Source organism: Ictalurus punctatus, chromosome 4, assembly GCF_001660625.3.
Source record: "Ictalurus punctatus breed USDA103 chromosome 4, Coco_2.0, whole genome shotgun sequence".
NCBI classification, from domain to species: domain Eukaryota; kingdom Metazoa; phylum Chordata; class Actinopteri; order Siluriformes; family Ictaluridae; genus Ictalurus; species Ictalurus punctatus.
In genome coordinates, this window is record NC_071284.1 from 34469392 (window position 1) to 34489001 (window position 19610).

Consider the following 19610-nt stretch of genomic DNA (forward strand, 5'->3'; position numbering starts at 1 on the left):
AGTTTTCTCAGAGGAGGACAGAGAAAAACACTGACATGGCCGATCCGGACGGAAATAAAGTCACAGAGGAGCTCCTGTAAAAGAGGAAATTACCCCAGGACCTCATGTACATCTAATCCCATCCAAATAGGGCTATACTCACATCCTACCCTACTCCAAGGCCCCGCCCACACATACAGTATATAGATGTTTTAGAAAATGTATTTTTTCTCTGCACATTGGTCTCCCGTCCACAAAAAAAGGTTCTTCCAAGAAACGTATTTGAAAATGGAGAAAGAAAAACTATGTTAACTCTCATCTTCAGTGAGTAGTTTATGGAGCGAGTGAAAGTGAAGTGTGATCATGTGATCCTGCTGAGAGTGCACAGACAGAACGACACTCGCACATGGACGCTTCAATTCACAGCAGCTCACACTCTCTTAATAATCATATTGCTAATAATGTTTCACACGCTGAGGTTGGCCATTGTGCCCTCTGTTAATGACACACTCCACACACCAGATAATTACAATAATGCATGGAAATACAGATCTATATGTTTATAGTTGTTCCGTACCTAAGTTTCTGCAGTCTGTAATGTGGATCCTGCAGCAGAGCCGAGAGATGCTTCACTTTGACGTGTTTAGGTGTCTTGTATCTCAGATCCAGCTCCGTGTGCAGTAAGGGGTTTCTTCTGAAAATGTCAGTAAGACACTTGTAGGCTTCCTCTGCATCAGCACTTTTCAACAACCTGTAGAGAAAAATGATATCAGCAGGTTAATAACTGTGTAATGAGAGCAATAAGGAACTGATTGTTATGTGCTTTAGCTGTGCTTCAGTTTGTGTTTTCAGTGTGTATCCTTATCCAGCTATATCTGTTACACAATCAGTGCACACTAATCCTCATTTCTTAATAAAATATTCATTATCAGTCTTTACTGTTACTGTTTATAACTGTTCAAGCACAAAACTCTATCCAGCGCTGTTTCCTGGATAATCAGCAAACCCACTTAACATTACAGTGTGATATAGTGACATCAAATCATTCAAATTAAATCATTCAGCACAATTAATCATTTTCTAATGCTAAATGCTAAAGTGATAGAAATATAGCTGTTAATGGTTATCTAGATCTTTTTTTCTCACCTCAGTGTCTCCAGTGTACAGTGTGGATCCTGTAGTACATCAGTGAGCAGCTTCACTCCTGATGCTCCAGGGTCGTTCCCTCTGAGATCCAGCTCTATCAGGTGTGATGATTTCAGAGCTTCAGCCAGAGCAGCGTATCCTTCCTCTGTTATACTGCAGTCTGAAAGTCTAAGAGGATAAAAGTACAGATAATTGTCTTGATTTTTTTATGTACAAAAGCTCTCTCATTCTGGGCAAAAAATAAATGTGAGTAAATAAAAACAAATGATAATTTTGCTAATTTTTGATGGTTAAAATAATTTTCTACACTAGAAAACTGTTCTGATAATTTTATGATTTAGATTTTTTCCAATGTCTGGAGAAAACATGATGAAAACATTATGATAAAACCATAACAGCAAATCATTATAATTCATTTTGTGTCTGAAATCTGAGACTTTTGTTCACTGCCAATTCCAAATACACCCATGTAGTGTGACTCCCAAACACACCCATGTAGTGTGACTCCCAAACACACCCATGTAGTGCGACTCCCAAATACACCCATGTAGTGTGACTCCCAAATACACCCATGTAGTGTGACTCCCAAATACACCCATGTAGTGTGACTCCCAAACACACCCATGTAGTGCGACTCCCAAATACACCCATGTAGTGTGACTCCCAAATACACCCATGTAGTGTGACTCGGGCGCTCCAGTGTCTGTGTACGAACAGATGAAGAGGATTTCTGTGAAGGCACAGATCTGTCTCAGGACATGTAAATAAATTTATGGGTAATTATTTAGTTTAGTTTAGTTTATCAGTTATACATTATTTTTTTGTAATAGATAATTACTTAAACAATAAGTATCAGTTACATGTCTTCACTTTCAGGAAGAAGGAAACAAGGGAATCCCAGACAAACACTGTGTATGTGCGGGACTTGCAGAGTGCCCCTGTGTGCACAGGAACAGAATAAAAATACACACCTGCAGACACTAAACTAACACAAACTCCTCTACACTCGCATCACAAAAAAATGAACATAACTAAAACAAACAAACAACAACAATAAAAGATGTACATAATTTAGATAACTGTAGGAGTGTTACATGTAATTACGTGTCTGTCATTACACGACAGTTTTCCACACTGAGACCTCTTTATTCAGTTCACTTCTCTGTCCATCACTGCTATTCATTTCTGCTTTTAGTAAAGATTTCTAGCGAATGTGTGTGTTGTAGAAGGCTGTTAGTGATCTGCTATGCCAGCCATCAGCCTGCTATTGTAACTGTTCATGTAGCACCTGCTGTAAAAACGGTAAGAACGTGGTATATTTAAACGAGGCTCTTGTGAAACAATCTCACAGCTAATAGATAAGATTGTTCACGCATGACCCTGCTGCTGCATTAAAGTGGATCTATCACAGCGTCTGGATAACGGATGAAGTGTGTATTAGACGTTACCTCACAGTCTCCAGTTTACAGTCTTTATTCTTCAGTACTGCAGAGAGCAGCTTCACTCCTGAATCCTGAATCCTGTTCTTACTCAGATTCAGCTCCCTCAGGGTGGAGGATTCTGATCTGAGAGCTGTGAGCAGAGCTGAACATCCTTTCTCTGTCAGATTACACTCACTGAGCCTGAAAGCACAATTAATCACACTTAACTGTGGGTTTTTCTTTAGCAGTTCTGTAGCAGAGGGAGGTCTTTTCTCCTCAAACTACTCATCACTACTGAAAAAGACATGGACACTAGATGAATGATTGATAACCTAAAGACAAACCATTCAGCACAGATTTATACATCATTCAATTCCTTACTGAAGTTTTTCAGGTCTGCAGTGTGGATCCTTCAGTAAAGCAGAGAGTTGCTCTACTCCTGAGTCTCCTTCTATTTTCCCACTCAGATCCAGATCCGTCTGCAGTATCGGGTTTCTACCCAGAATTTCACTCAGATGATCACAAGCTTTCTGTGCATCAGGACTTTTCAGCAACCTGTAGAGAGAGAAAGAACAGAGAAATGCTAACACTAATTATATTTACACCAATGCAGTGGTACTTTTATTTAGTAAATGTCCAGTCCACAATGGTGGAAATAGTCTAACACTACTCCTAAACATTAGTACACTTACTTCAGCACTTTTCTTGCTTAAAATATCTTACTTCGGTTTATAATTGGAATTAATATTGGAATAAAATGAAGTAATTAAAAAATATTAAAAGTCCATGTAAGCATGTACGTGTGTAGTGCACTTGGGGCAGTGGAGGATTAGTAGAAAAGAATTCTACTGTATGTAATGTACACGTGGCAAAGTGTTTGTTCTTCAGAGATATGTACTGATCAGCTATACAGTGGTGTAAACAGAGAAACTGAAGCAGTCTGACCAGTGTTACTAATCAACAGAAATTACTCAGAATTTAAGGCTGGATTTTACAAATTCTGGGAAAAAACTCACCTCAGTGTCTTCAGTTTACATTTTGGATCATTTATTAAATTCCTGAGCTGCTTCATTCCTGAGTCTCCAGGGTCGTTCCCTCTGAGGTCCAGCTCCATCAGGTGTGATGAGGGGTTTGATTTCAGAGCTTCAGCCAGAGCAGCGTATCCCTCCTGTTTAATATTACAGTCTGAAAGTCTGGAGGAAGAGGAGAAATGTTTAGTTTAAAAACAGTAACATGGGCTCCTGTGTGGTGCAACAGGAAAAGCGCTCACCCTAACACCACAAGACTGAGAGATTGAACCTCTGTAATGCACAGCCATCTGAGGACGGGAGCCAAAGGAACAAAACTAGCCATGCTCTCAGGATGGGAGGGAGGCATACTGTCTCTCCCCTGTCAATCACAGTGACACTAGCCAATCGTGGGCATTTGTGAGGTCGTGTATGCGGAAGAGGGCAGATAGCACTTTCCTCTGAGTGTGTTACGCTGCCTTATGACGCAGCATGAGCAGCAGTTTGAAAAGATGTGGTTGGCTTCACGTATCTGGGAGGCGGCACCTGTTAGCCTGAAACTAGCTAAGCTGTCATGTGATAGGGGAGATGTGTCTATCTGGTGGGTTAGAACTGGAAGGTGACCAAACTGGGAAGAACATTACACAAACAAAAACCACAAACCTAACTACTCTGATGATGACTAATCCCTTCCTGAATATTATAAATATGTTTAAAGTGATGTCATTCCACCTCCATTGCTACTACTGCCAAAGAGAATAAGATTAGGTGCAGAAATCAGACCACACACCTGAGTCTCTCAGGTCTGCAGTGTGGATCCTTCAGTAGAGCGGAGAGCTGCTTCACTCCTGAGTCTCCAGATATTTTCCCACTCAGATCCAGTTCTCTCTGCAGTAAAGGGTTTGGACCCAGAACTTCAGTTAAAGAAGCACAGGCTTCCTCTGCCTCACTTTTCAACAGACTGCAGAGAAAACACACAATACAGTTACACCTACAGGTGTAGGTCGGGGGGTCAGGCTCAAACTGTGCCCGGGCCACATCAGTATTTTTGTGAGACCCTGAAGGACCGTAACTGAAGTCTTTATATATTCTTTTACTTATTTAACATGTTCTGTCAATTACCACAAATAACCTAGACTGTAAAATCATTAGAATAGGATTATTAGGGAAAAGAATAGAATAATATGTTTCTAAGGAAAAGAAGGGCTAAAAGAACATATTAAAGTGTACACACTATTAGGTATTAACATTTATACTGATTATATAATATTCTATCAGTTATATCAATCTTTATTTTGTATATTTCTTCATCTCTCAGAAGTGAATTTCAGGTCACATCACTGCCACACAACACACGACTGGTTTTTAGACGTGAGTGTGAGTGATATAAAGAGCAGCACACAGGTGTTGATTGTAATCTGTGTTTCAGCTCTGTGACAGGAGTCAGTGCACGCTGTACAATGGCAGTCGCTACACTACAGGTCTGCTGTGAATTCTGAATAGTGTCACAGTGTTGAGCAGTAGTGTGTTACAGGCCGTTTCAGTATTTTATTAGTTTATGTGAATCAAATGAAACGAGGCTGCAGGCCAGATTCAGATCCTATTTACCACACACGTACTTGCGTAATATCTAAATCATAACATATTTAATATTTAATGGTAACACAATCATGAACACATTTTCATGGATATTTTCTTCACAATAATAATGATAATAACGTGTTTGTTATGTATAATTTGCTCACCTCAGTGTCTCCAGTGTACAGTGTGGATCCTGTAGTACATCAGTGAGCAGCTTCACTCCTGATGCTCCAGGGTCGTTCCCTCTGAGATCCAGCTCTATCAGGTGTGATGATTTCAGAGCTTCAGCCAGAGCAGCGTATCCTTCCTCTGTTATACTGCAGTCTGAAAGTCTACACAAAGGACAAAATAAATCCTTGCTCATTATTCCACTTCTGCAGATACATTTTTATAGTTCATGCACTTGGCACCGACCCCCATCATATTCTGTTTTTCCTGCTGTGAGTTTCTTGTTAGTAATGTTGGCAGCTCTGCAACAAGTAACGCTAGAGATGTTGTATAATGTACAAACATTCTCTCTCTCTCTCAACAGGAGAGATGAACTGACCTCAGTTTCTCCAGGTTACAGTTTGGACTCTTCAGTCCAGCACAAAGCAGCTTCACTCCTGAGTCCTCCAGAGGATTACTGCTCAGATCCACCTCAGTCAGCTTGGAGGATTCTGAGCTGAGAACTGTGTGTAAAGCCGAGCAGCTTCTCTCTGTCAGGTTACACTCGCTGAGCCTGAAAGGAGAAAATGTCACATCAGAAAATGTATCAGATGTTGGTATCGGTACCAGTATCAGTAACAACGCTTCCCTATTTAGGATGAATAAATTATAAAGAGTAGTTAGGCATTATTGCTGTGAAATCCACTCAGAACAGCTCCTCTCATTCCTAAACACTGAGTTTAATAGAGAAACAGCTTTTACTTACAGAACTCTTGTGGCTTCCCGGACGACTGGTAGCAGTCTCTTAAAGCATTCATCTGACTTTATGAACTTCTGTAGCTCAAACACTTCCAGATCCTCCTCTGATGTCAGCAACACAAAGACCAGAGCAGACCACTGAGCAGGTGAGAGGTCAGCTTCAGAGAGACGTCCTGAGCTCACGTAGCTTTGGATCTCTTTCACTAGTGAATCATCATGTAACTCGTTCAGACAGTAGAACAGATTGATGGATCTCTCTAGAGATGGATTGTGTTCAAACTTGAACTTGATGTACTCAACTATGTCCTTCTGGCAGTCAGAGCTGTTTCCTTTGTGTGTCAGCAGACCTTGAATGAGCTTCTGATTAGACTCCACTGAGAGGCCCAGAAGGAAGCGGAGGAAAAGATCCAAGTGTCCGTTGTCACTCTGTAAGGCCTGATCCACTGCACGCTTGAGGAAGTCAGATATTTCTGATATGTTGAGAAGACCAGAAAGATCAGTGATTTGTTCTTTTGTTGGGTTTTTGTCAAGGAAGCAGAGAAATGCATATAATGCAGCCAAAAACTCCTGAACACTCAGATGCACAAAGCTGAACATCTTCCCCAGGTGGAGTCCAGACTCTGCTCTGAAGATTTGGGTACACACTCCTGAGTACACTGCCACTTCTCGGACATCAATGCCACACTCTCTCAGGTCTTCCTCGTAGAACATCAGGTTTCCTTTCTCCAGCTGTTGGAAAGCCAGTTTTCCCAGTGCCAGGATACTCTCTCTGGCCTGGGGAAGCTCAAGGTCACATTTCTGATGGTACTTTTGGTCCTTGTGTTTGATCTGAAAGATCAGGAAGTGTGTGAACATTTGAGTCAGAGTCTTGGGGATCTCTCCAATCTCTGCTTCACCCAACATTCTCTCTAGAACAGTGGCTGAGATCCAGCAGAAGACTGGGATGTGACACATGATGTAGAGGCTTCTGGAAGACTTCATGTGTGAGATGATTTTATCGGCCAGGCTCTGATCACTGATCCTCTTCCTGAAGTACTCCTCTTTCTGAGGATCACTGAACCCTCGTACCTCTGTTACCTGGGCTACACACTCAGGAGGGATCTGATTGGCTGCTGCTGGTCGAGTGGTTATCCAGAGGTGAGCAGAGGGAAGCAGATTCCCCTTGATGAGGTTTGTCAGCAGCACATCCACTGAGACTGACTCTGTCACATCACTCAACATCTCATTCTTCTGGAAATTTAGAGGAAGTCGACACTCATCCAGACCATCAAAGATGAACAGGACTTTGTAGGTGTCACTGTCTATTACTTCCAAGTCCTTAATGTCAGGGAAAAACTGATGAAGAAGGCTCATCAGACTGAAGGTCCCCTGCTTCACCAAATTCAGCTCTCTAAAGGGAAGTGGAAACATGAAGGTGACGTCCTGATTCTCTTTCCCTTCAGCCCAGTCCAGAATGAACTTCTGCACAGAGACTGTTTTTCCAATTCCAGCTACTCCTTTAGTCAGAACACTTCTGATGGACTTGTCTTTAAAGAGCTCATTACATTTGATGGGTGTCTCCTCTGCTGCTGGTCTCCTGGACGCTGTCTCAATCTGTCTCACCTCATGTTCTTTATTGACGTCTCCACTCCCACCCTCTGTGACGTAGAGCTCTGTGTAGATCTGATTCAGAAGTGTTGATGTCCCATGCTGTGAGATTCCTTCATTAATTCTTTTACATTTATCTAGAAGTCTGGATTTGAGCTTTCGCTGATACACAGAGGCCAGCTCTAACAAACAGGAAAAATGTGATGGTCATTATTGTAATGTATGGATACTATCCACAGTGTGAAGATCAATATTAGTCACAAACTGGAATTCATTCCTAATAAATACATAAATATGATGTAAAAGAACCAAAACATTAGGATTATCTCTGGGTCATTTATTTGTTTAAAAAACTGTATTCATTAGGATAAAAATCAGTATGAAAATATAGACCAGTGGCCCAGTGTGTAATTTAAAGTGACAGAATATTGTAATAATCTAAAGCTCTTACTGATCTGCAGTGTGTGAGCGAGATCTTTCTGCTTCATGTTCTTCAGGATGTGCAGTGTGATCTTCAGCACACCCTCTCTGAAACAGTGCAGATCCTGCTCCTCCTCCTCTTCAGAGCATGCTGGGAAATCAGCACTCAGTAGCTTCTTGAACCTGTTCAGCTCATTCTTCAACAGAGTGATGACTTTGTGCTCCAGCTCCTGATTTAAACAACACAATAACATCAAATTACTAAATAAATCAATAAAATGCTACATAGTCTGTTATATGATTTTATACCACACTGCTGGTGAATTCTGGATTCTGATTGGTCAGAAGGTGTTAACTAGATTCATTTTCTCATTCTAATATGTTTCTATAGTAACAGCTGATTTACAGGGACTTGTACGGAGAACGCTCCACATGAATAGATTTTAAAATATGAGTAATTGTTAATATAGTAAAGTTTTCTGTAAGGAGATGTTTATTTAACATTTATGGAAGGAGTCTCCAGTGTCAGCACTTTGTACGTCAGAGGTAAAGCTGTAACTATAAAACAGACTGAAATGCACTTTTGTCTAATTACACATAATGCTGCTGTAACTGTAAACTGTTTACTATAAACTTCACTGTAAATTACTTTAATCTACTTTTTAATTTCTAAAGAAGTGTATATTAATTACACACACACACACACACACACACACACAAACACACACACACACACACACACCTTGAATATGGACTCCATCTGATTTCTGCAGTCGATTTTTGGTTTCCGTTTTTGGTTTCTGTGGATAAACAAACACTGTAAATTTTTTTAAACCTCAGCACACATCCTACAGCTCTGATCCACACAGCTGTGATATCTGAACCCCTGAAACTCCACACACACACTCAGCTCTTATCATGGGAGAACTGGCTTCGGGCACAGGAAAGGCAGCAGTGGCACTATAATGTGTGTTTCCAGTTGGGACAATTTGCACCAGGAGATAAAGCACTTGTATACCTTCTCACCTCTAGCTCCTAATTACTTATGATTACTGCCAAGCAGCGAGAGTCCTTCAAGGTCACATGTTGGGTTGGGGAAGTCGGCTATGAGAGGGGATACATATGGTAGATTCACCACCACAATTTTCTCAAACAGTGGTGGTTCCTGTTGCTCTGGTAATGATGATGGCAGAGAGAGATGAGCTGTGGCTCAGTGCAAAAACAGTGGATCTCACTCAGAACGCATTTGGACACCATCTCTAATCCTCGTATGGAGCAATGGTTGCCCAGTTGCAAGACAACTGTTTTGGATATTTTCTCCCTGACCTGCTAGGTTAGGTTTGGGTTTTTCACTAATGGAACACAACACTGAGACTCCTCTGACCTCTAACCACACCCCCTTTCTGTGTGTCCAGCCGTACTGCTTACAGGAACACAAAAGAAAAGTGGTTCAGAATGAGTTGTGAAAATGCTAGCTATTAGCATTAAATAAAGCTGTCCTACAGTGGCTGGAACAGCCCAAGCCTGAGTGTTCAGTCACGGCTTGTACTGACGAGCTTCTGGAACGCCTGGGTACAGCTCGTTTTTATTCTATCCTGGAGTTTACCAAGGGCTATTGGCAGATTCCCTTATTGACAAACTTTTCCTTTTCTACCCAGAAACCACAGGGGTGCTAACTTTTGCACTCACGTGTAGGCATAGCACATACAGTATATTAAACCTACATGACACAAGACTAGAATAAGTGAGAAGAAGAGAGGAATACCTTTCCACAGAGGATGTTCCATCTGTAAAGTTGTGAGGAATCAGCATTGAGTGGTCACTCTTATAGGACACACAGCTGGATACAGGTGAGAGACGCCTTTCCTTACTTTCACTAGAACGAAGAAAAAGTTGTTTTAGATATTTTACTTGTATAATATCTTTATATCTGTATAATATTTGTGCAGATCTGTGCCATCAACGTCCCAGTGACTGAACATCATGACGTGATCGAGGTATTTAGTGACAAGGTGGCCTGCTAAACTCCGGGTTCATTACAAGGTAGATAATTATGTGCTGGAGTGCATTATAATGCATTAAAAGTACATGCTCGACTACTTCTAAAACTTCCTTCATTTAACACCATCTCATATCTCATGTTATGAATAGGAAGAACATGAATAAATATGAATAGGAACAAATGAGAGGCTGTGATTTTAATGAGCAGGATAAGGAATACCTTTCCACAGAGGATGTTCCACCTTTAAATTCGGGAGGAAGTGGCAGTGAGCGGTCACTCTTAAAGGACACGCAGCTGGATACAGGAGAATTTGACCTTTCCACAGTTCCACTAAAGAGTAGAGGAAAAATTGCTTTAGCGATTCTATCTACAAAACACTGTGATGCAGATCTCAGGATGCTTCCTGACGCCCTCAGACTGTATAATTATTAATCAGCTGCTAAAGCAATAATGCTGCCATATATAACTTTTGCCCACTGACTTCCTGAGTGCAGTTCTGTACATCACCTAACAAGAGAATTATTATTATATTACTATTATTATTATTATTAGGGGATTATTATGAATAGTGTTACAACTAGAACAAATTTTCATAGCAGTTAATACGAGCTGTGAATATGATACCAGTAAATTATAGATTTAGTAATTAATATTAAATCAAGTAAATTCAGCACTAAATAACATCATATTGAAGCTAACATCAATTCTCCTGTCTGGAGTCATTTCTAAAGATGTTCAGAGAACTGAATGAGAAGAAGAAAGAGGAATTTTTCTATCTTTTCTGAATTCCACTAAAGAACAGAAAGAAAGGTACTTAAGCAGTTAATGTAGTAAATTGTGGGGACCTCAGGGTGCTAAACCCCTTCAAACTGTATAAACTGCTAAACCCCTCACACTGTGTAAAGTCCTCAGGAAATAAAATTTGTTTTAAAGCCTCCTGGTGTCTTGTGACGCTACAGACACAAACAAGAAAAAAATGTATATTTTAATTTTATCATATCTGGGAAACCTGTAAACCTTTTTTCATGATTGATCTTGTACTCATTTGATTTGATTCCAGTCAGTTGCTCTCTAGAACACGTTTGTCCCATCTCATAAACAACCTGGACTTTCACTCTACAGTAGCAGCTAGTTATCATCAAACATTTGCAGCTTCCTGCATGTTATTCTTACTACAACTACCCACTGTGTGTGGAAAGATGGCTGCAGTTTGTGTGTGTGTGTGTGTGTGTGTGTGTGTGTGTGTGTGTGTGTTAGCGAGTGAAAGAGATTTCTCTAAAAAGACTTTATTTGAGATTTTCTGTTTTAAAAGTAAATACATCAACATACAGAAACAGATTATAACTCTCATACTATTTCAATGTCTCTTTAAAAAGACATTCGCCATTACAAGTAATAAAATAATAATAATAATAAAAAGCCAGAGCAAGACACATGCAACTCTGTCACTTCCCCTCACTGCCACCAGAGGTCTCTGTTTCACCTTTCTAATTTTTTAAATTGTCATTAATTATTACATTACTCTGACCTTATCACACAACTCTACTGGTCTTGGTTCTGTTGGTTCTGTTCACAGAGATTTCCGGAACTGTTCTTTCAGTTTAACAGTTTTATTTTTTTAAACACACTCGTATACTTTCTACTAGCATACATTTGATCATAACATGTAAAACCCTCGCATTTAACTGTTACCAGTATGTTGCTAGTTCACTACTAGTTTTCAGATTTGGTCCCATTTGTTCACCATTTATTAAGCATCTCACAATACTCACTTTAAAAAATAATAACATTAAATTCAGTATAATATTTCAGTCAGACCCTCCTCGATGCAGAACTTTTAACACATCCTTTATAAATATTTAGGTTAGTATATGTAAATTTCCTTTTTTAAAATTTAGAACAATCACAGGTATCAGTAGATTATATCACATTTTTGCATTCTACATGCTTACCTTTGGATCTTGTGCTGCTCCTCTTGATGACTCATTTCAGATGTTCTGAGTTCCTCACACTCCCCCGACATTATTTCAGAAAGTCTAATGTCTGCTGTCTCAGTATTAGTTTAGCTGAGTCCTGCTGAGATAACAACAGGGAATATAAAATTGGCATAAATAAATTACTAATATATATACTGTATAACCCCAATTACAGTATCTCACAAACTGAGTACACCCCTCACATTTTTGTAAATATTTGATTATATCTTTTCATGTGACAACACACTTTGTCAAGTGTCATGTGACACTTTGCTAAATGTAAAGTAGTGAGTGTACAGCTTGTGTAACAGTGTAAATTTGCTGTCCCCTCAAAATAACTCAACACACGGCCATTAATGTCTAAACCGCTGGCAACAAAAGTGAGTACACCCCTAAGTGAAAATGTCCAAGGGATCCTTATAGAGTGTGGAACAGAAATGTACTCTGTGTGTCTCCATCGATTTATTTCACATTGGAGTACAACCATTTTTATTTTTTATCATTATGGACGAAACACCTGTTTCTTTTAAAACATTATCTTTAAATGTTTTTTCGACCTGTCACATCACAGCCAAACCGTGACTCAGTTTCCCAGGAGGCACCGCGAACTACAAACATGGCCGCTGAGGACTACACTTCACACACACGCATGCGCTCGCCTTCCCCGGAGTTATAACTACACACACCTGCACCCAATCTCTCCCTCTCTCACACACACACAGCATATAAGAGACTTTGGGAACAATAAGACTTTGTGAAGTAAACGTTCAGCTGACTTGTTCTCTACAGTTCTCATTTTTGATAAGTGACGTTGACCACTGTTTCTGCTCTCGACTCCGATTTCTGCCTTGCCTTGTTTTGTTTGTTTGCCTGATCGCCTGACCCCTGCCTGTTTCACGACCACGACCTTCACCTTTAACCCCTTTGAAATTATTGCTTGGATTATATTGCGTTGATCTGCATACCTGCATCTGCTTCCGTCTCCGCCCATGAAACGTGACACTACCTTCTAAACAGGAAGTGGCTTCGTGTTTATTTCTGCTTATTGTGTGTGTTAGAGATAAAGAAGAGAGAGTGGAAATCTGTCAGGAATTGTTATAATGTATATGAATATTATTCCCTCTTTAATAAATAACAGCTGTAAACTTTACACACTGTGTGTAAGAAACACAGCAGGACACACGGGTCTGTTAACTTCCCTCAGGTTAAGTTACTGCGTCACACCGCGTTATTCAATAAAGATTAAAGTCAACTGTGGAAGAGAACACAGAAATGTTCTTCATTTAGTAAATAATCCTAAAACTGACATATTACAGCTTTATATTCATGTACTCACTGCGATTCTGTTCCAAAGAGCATCGCGTTTTTCTCAACACAAAAATTATCCGCTTTCACTTTCACTTTTGAGTCATTTCCGGTGGAGAAAAGGCGGAGTTTCAACTACAACTTCTTACAGTGTAACATCTCTCTCTCTCTCTCTCTCTCTCTCTCTCTCTCTCTCTCTCTCTCACACACACACACACACACACACACACACTCACACACACACACTCCACTTTATATAAACACAGATCTAACACCAGCAGGAACTACACACACACATGCTCAAACACATAAATCATAAAGAGCTGTGTAGAATATGAAAAAGAGACATTTCTAAGGGACACAGTGGTACAGTGTGTAGAGCTGTTCCCTCACTGAGTCCCCAGTGTCTTCCTGTATCTATGTGGGTTTCTCCCACTGTACAAAAACATGCAGGTATGTCAGATGATATGGCTGTGATCAATTGGTCCTAGGTGTGAATGAGTGTGAATGAGTGTGTGTGTGTGTGTGTGTGTGTGTGTGTGTGTGTGTGTGTGTGAGTGTGTGTGGTGCCCTGTTATAGACGGAGTCCTTCCTCCTCTTGAATCCAGTGTAATCAGAGACAGTGAGAGATGGAGTCAGCGCGCCCTCTAGTGTTTCACTCTGAGCTGGATGAATAAATGACAGTAATGAACAATGAACAAGAGATAAACCTCTATTAAAAAAAAAAAAAAGACAAATATTCATAAACAGTTCATTAAAATAGTAGAATATTAACCACACTACATTTGAAATATAGTTTCATCTGAATCACCTTCATATTTTAGGCCACACCTCTTACCTGAGTGTGATACAGTCAGAAACAACATCAGCAAGTCCGTCTGAGACACTAAACGCCTCCACAAAGCGATTAGAGACGCCACTGTGAGAGGATTTACAGTGGGTATAAAAAGTCTACACACCCCTGTTACAATGGCAGGGTTTTGTGAAGTAAAAGAATGAAAGTAAGATAAATCATGTCAAAACTTTTCCCACCTTTAATGTGAAATTGCAAAGTATACAAATAAAGTGAAAACAATCAGAAACTTTTCAGAGAAAAAAAAACTTACAATAGCCTGGTTGCATAAGTGTGCACACCCCTAAACTAATACTTTGTTGAAGCCCCTTTTGATTTTATTACAGCACTCAGTTATTTTGGGTAAGAGTCGATCAGCGTGGCACATCTTGACCTTGGCAATATTTTCCCGCTCTTTCTTCTGAAAACATTCTAGATCCATCCATTTGTACAGCCTGTGCACAGCCCGCTTCAGGTCACCCCACAGATGGATTCAGGTCTGGACTCTGGCAAGGACATTCAAAAACATTCATCATCTTTTGGTTAATCGGTTCCTTTGTTGGTTTGAATGTATGCTTTGGGTCATTGTCTTGCTAAAAGTGGAAATTCCTTTTCATCTTCAGCTTACTAGAAGACAGCTGAATGTTTTATACTAAAATTGGTATTTGTACCTATTCATGATTCCCCCACCTTTAAAAAAAAACAAAAAAAAGCCCCAGTTCTGGCTGAAAAAGCATCCCTAAAGCATGACGCTTCCACCACCATGATTCACCATGGGGATAGTGTACTTTTGGAATTATTATACCTTTTGGAATTGGTCTCATTAGAACATAACACATTTTGCCACATAGTTTGGGATTTATTTGAACTTAGATGTTTGAGAAAGGGCTTCTGTTTAGCCATTGTACCCTATAGCCCAGACATAAATAATACAAGAGATTGTTGTTGCATGCAGAGAGTAATCAGTATTTGTCAGATATTCCTGTAGGTTCTTTCATGTTGCTGTAGGTCTCTTAGCAGCCTCCCTGGTATGTTTTTGCCTTGTCGTTTTATAAATTTTGGAGGGACGTCCTGTTCTTGGTGATGCCATTGTGGTGCTCCATTTTCTCCACTTGTTGATGTTGGCTTTCACAGTGTTCCATGGTAAAGTTCCATGGTAAATTCTTTTATACCCCTCTCCTGATCGATGTCTTTCAACAAGTCAGATATCATACACGCTATGTAAGCTCTTTGTGGACTAGGACTTCAGTAGTCACATAAACCAAGAAGATGTCAAGAAAATTCAAGAGAAACAGCTGATCTTTACTTGGGGTTAATCGGAATAATTTCATTGATGACAGCTGTATGATAATTACAACCCCAATTCCAAAAAGTTGGGACAGTATGGAAAATGCTAATACAAACAAAGAGGAGTGATTTGTAAATGTAATTTGACTTGTATTTAAACAAAAAAAAAAACATATAAAAAGAAGGTATTCGATGTTTTACCTAATCAAATGCATAGTTTTTTAAGATAAAGGTTTATTTTGAAATTGACGCATGCAACACATTCCAATAAAGTTGGGACAGGGGCACTAGGACTAATAGTGATGTGACAAGTAGAATAAGAAGGTGATGTGAAACAGGTGAGGTAATCATCTAAACATACTATATAAGGAGCCTCCAAAAAAGGTCTAGTCCATCAAGAGCAAGGATGGGTCGATGCTCGCCGATCTGCCAACAGATGCATCAGCGAATAATCCGACACTTTGAGAACAACATTCCCCAAAGACACATCGGTAGGATTTGGGGCATTAAATTCACAAAGTAAAACATCAAATAATGTGTTTATAAAGTGTTTTCAATATAGTACAGGCCGAACTGAATTTTCAAATGACTCCTTGTTTTTTGTGTGTTTTTATTTTTTGCATTTTCCACACTGTCCCAACTTTTTCGGAATTGGGGTTGTACTTTTGAACATGAGATTGAATGTGATTAGTTAATTCTGAACACAGCCACACCCCCATTTATAAAAATGGGAAATCCTGCACTGATTTGGCTTCAGCTCTCGGTACAAATCCATCACACATCAGAGAGCTGGATCTGAGTGAGTGTGAACTAGGAGACTCAGGAGTGGAGAAGCTCTGTGATCTACTGAAGAAACACGAGTGTAAACTGGAGACACTGCGGTGAGTAACTCAGTGATGAAACACACAGAATTGAGATCACAATCTTTAGTTATGTTTCCTGATGCAAAACATAAAAACTGACAAGATCTTCATCTCTATATTACTTTAACAGCTGTGTTTGTGTTTACATTCACTACGAGTTCATTAATCTACACCATTACCTCCCTCTCTGCAGGTTAAAGAAGTGCAGTATAAAAGATAGAGGCTGTGCTTCTCTGACTGCAGCTCTGAGGTCCAACTCCTCACATCTGAAAGAGCTGGATCTGAGAGAGAATCAACTAAAAGATTCAGTCACAAAGCAGCTCTCTGAGATACTGAACGGTTCAGGAGGAAAGCTGATGTAAGTAAACACACACAGTACTGAATGTGTATTTTCTGTAGAAGAATGTCATGTAAGAGTAATGTAATTAGACAAATCAACCGCATGTAACAATAACAATCTTACCGTCAGAAGCACAGAGGATAAACTTTCATAATTCAGAATCCGAACTAAACCAAAACAACAACTCATCACTGCATGCTAATAACTAGCTCTGATTTAATAGAAGTGCACTTTGATCTGATCTGTTACTGTTCTACACAGAAATACCACTGCAGTTTTCTTTTCATTTTAGCTGGACTAACAGGATATACCACTCCATCATGCTCTTAACTAACTCACTCTCATACAGAAATTATCAATTTGTTTATTCCTGTTTATTCTACTTTTACACCATATTCACTGTTGTGTTTATGTAGTTAAACTAAATGTGGAATATTTTAAATATTTTATTGCACTGGTAACTGTAAGAGAAACAGATGCAGCTTCAGGGTAAGAGCAATAAAATACGTTGCAGTGTTGTAACTTTTGATAATTTACATTTGCTTAATCTTTATATCTTTTACATGGTAGAAAGGTCACAGCAGCTTACCACATATGTAGTCAATTATCAGTCAGTGACTACATGATAAACATCTGTATTTTTTCTGTGTTGATCTTACAGATATGACAAGCCCACAGTGACAACAAAACGGTGGAATTTATTTTCTGTTAGCCGATTTCGGATCCTGACTCCTCTACAGTGAAGAATAAACAAAGAGATGGAAAAGTGCAGGACACACAACAGGGAGAAAGCAGCATAGACAGTTTAGCAAGCAATGTGGACTAGGGTAGTTATGTGTAGTTGTTCTCTCTCTCTTTCAACTTTTCTTGTCTCCTCGACAACCCATATCACAGGAATGTGTCGTTCTCTCCTAGTTTCTCTTATCTTGCACGTGCTATGGGATGTACTAATGATCCACCATTTTACCTTCAATAGTGAGCACACTGTTGCTGAGGCACATGATTGTCTGATATATATATACTCTTATCTTTTTTTGAATAAACTGAGACTCTGCAATTTGACTGTGTGTGTGTGTGTGTGTGTGTGTGTGTGTGTGTGTGTGTGTGTGTGTGTTATGGCAGCTCTCTCAAGGGCTTGAAACAGGACATAGCTGTGGCAGTGTGACGGCGCCTTTAATTCTCATCCTCATTGATTTCACATTTTATATTTTCTACATCCTTCTAAATCCCAAAGATTTTCCTAACAGCACCAAAGCAACAAAAAAAGCACTTGCACCTCCAAACCATATAAAAAAGGTAAGTGTCTGAATCATAGTGAAGTCTGAATTATGAGTGTTACTGTCATGTAACGCTGTGAGTCACGTGGTTAATAAAGACTTTGATCTGCACCTGCATCCGCCTCCAGTCCCGATCCCTTACAGTAATGTTGTACCTGAATAAAGAAGTAAATATCCAGATTAGGGGGGAAATACATGAACATAAGGGTTTAGTCAGTTATCTTAACTAGCTTAAATACAGTAGCATTAATATTTATTCATCTAGCAGCTCCAGGCTAACTTTACTGTACTCAATATACTCATACTGACATCAAGTACCTTATTACACACATTATGTAGTGATTTAACTCTGTGTATTAGTCATTCTAACAGATTATACCTTTTATTCACTTCATTTATACTTACAGCTGAGGGGAAAACTCCAAACTTCACTGTCACAATACATTCAAAACCAATTAAAATACTATAAACTCTTAGTTCTTAGGAGGGAGATTTTTTTTATTAAAAAATAAAAGCTCAACCTGAATCAATTTGTTTCAATGTCTTTATTGCAGGAAATGTGCAAAGGGCATGTTTCACGTGTTCCACATACTGCACGTGTCATTTTAACAAGTTTACACACATTAAATGTGATCATGAACATGTGACCACATCTTACGTTTAAATGTGTTACACTGTATACACACATCATTAACATACAGACATATTCATGTGTTAAATCTCTAACAATAACTGTATAGTTTACTGTTCTGAGGAGGAAAATTAACATCTCAGTGTACACTCATCTCTCCTTTTTGTATGTTGTGTACTGTATAGAAAGTGTGATCTAGTACTATTTGTTTTTGGAGGTGGGAGTGCTTGTGTAGCCCCTGTTTTGTTGCCTCTGTGTATTACTGGTTTTACTGACTTTCCTCCTATTCTGTTCTGTGATGTTAAATAAACAGCCTGAAGGCTGACTTTCTGGGCTTGTGGAGTCAGTGACTGTCCCACTGCTGCCCTGGTTCTGCTGAGTGTAATCATCATCCACACTGTTATCTACATTACTGTACACACTGCTTCCTACATTACTGTACACACTGCTTCCTACATTACTGTACACACTGCTTCCTACATTACTGTACACAATGCTTCCTACATTACTGTACACACTGCTTCTTACATTACTGTACACGCTGCTTCCTACATTACTGTACACACTGTTTCCTACATTACTGTACACACTGCTTCCTACATTACTGTACACACTGCTTCCTACATTACTGTACACACTGTTTCCTACATTACTGTACACACTGCTTCCTACATTACCGTACACACTGTTTCCTACATTACCGTACACACTGTTTCCTACATTACTGTACATGCTGCTTCCTACATTACTGTACACGCTGCTTCCTACATTACTGTACACGCTGCTTCCTCTCTGGTGCGTCTGGTACTACTGTGAAGATCCGTTTCACTCATGTGGATTTTATCATATCTGTAAAATCAAAACAGAAAAATAGTTTCAGCACTGTACCCTGTATCATTTCTCTTAGCCAGAAGCTATAGTATATCTGTATTTTATTATTAAAATCATATATCTCAATAGTTTAGCTACATAAACACAAGAAATATGGCATAAAAGTAGAATAAACATGAAGGATGAGATTAGAAGTGCAGTGGTATTTCTGTGTAGAAC

The 19610-nt window shown here is 39.4% G+C and overlaps 1 protein-coding gene and 1 long non-coding RNA gene across 24 annotated transcripts in view; one reads left to right on the forward strand and one right to left on the reverse strand.

Annotated features, from left to right (window-relative positions):
• LOC108264472 (protein NLRC5) overlaps positions 1-19610 on the reverse strand; it is a 94340-nt gene that overhangs the window by 55620 nt on the left and 19110 nt on the right. For 11 of the 22 annotated variants that reach the window (XM_053678267.1, XM_053678268.1, XM_053678282.1 and 8 more), the window contains 7 exons: positions 4344-4514; positions 3563-3739; positions 2928-3101; positions 2574-2747; positions 1799-1855; positions 1126-1293; positions 557-730 (listed from right to left, as the gene is read on the reverse strand). In XM_053678267.1, coding sequence (XP_053534242.1) covers positions 557-730; positions 1126-1293; positions 1799-1855; positions 2574-2747; positions 2928-3101; positions 3563-3739; positions 4344-4514 — 1095 coding nt within the window. Of the gene's footprint in view, positions 1-556; positions 731-1125; positions 1294-1798; positions 1856-2573; positions 2748-2927; positions 3102-3562; positions 3740-4343; positions 4515-5298; positions 5467-5681; positions 5856-6047; positions 7810-8078; positions 8278-8789; positions 8848-9812; positions 9924-10268; positions 10380-12001; positions 12126-12990; positions 13278-13361; positions 13515-19610 lie in introns of those variants that run through there. The other 11 variants (XM_053678278.1, XM_053678279.1, XM_053678277.1 and 8 more) reach the window with 11 other exon arrangements.
• LOC108264513 (uncharacterized) lies at positions 15333-17714 on the forward strand. 2 transcript variants are annotated; one of them, XR_008393947.1, is made up of 4 exons: positions 15338-15940; positions 16126-16330; positions 16506-16670; positions 17314-17714. It is a non-coding gene; the product is annotated as an uncharacterized LOC108264513 (long non-coding RNA). The 2 variants fall into 2 exon arrangements; XR_001812436.3 differs by having other exon boundaries at positions 15333-16330.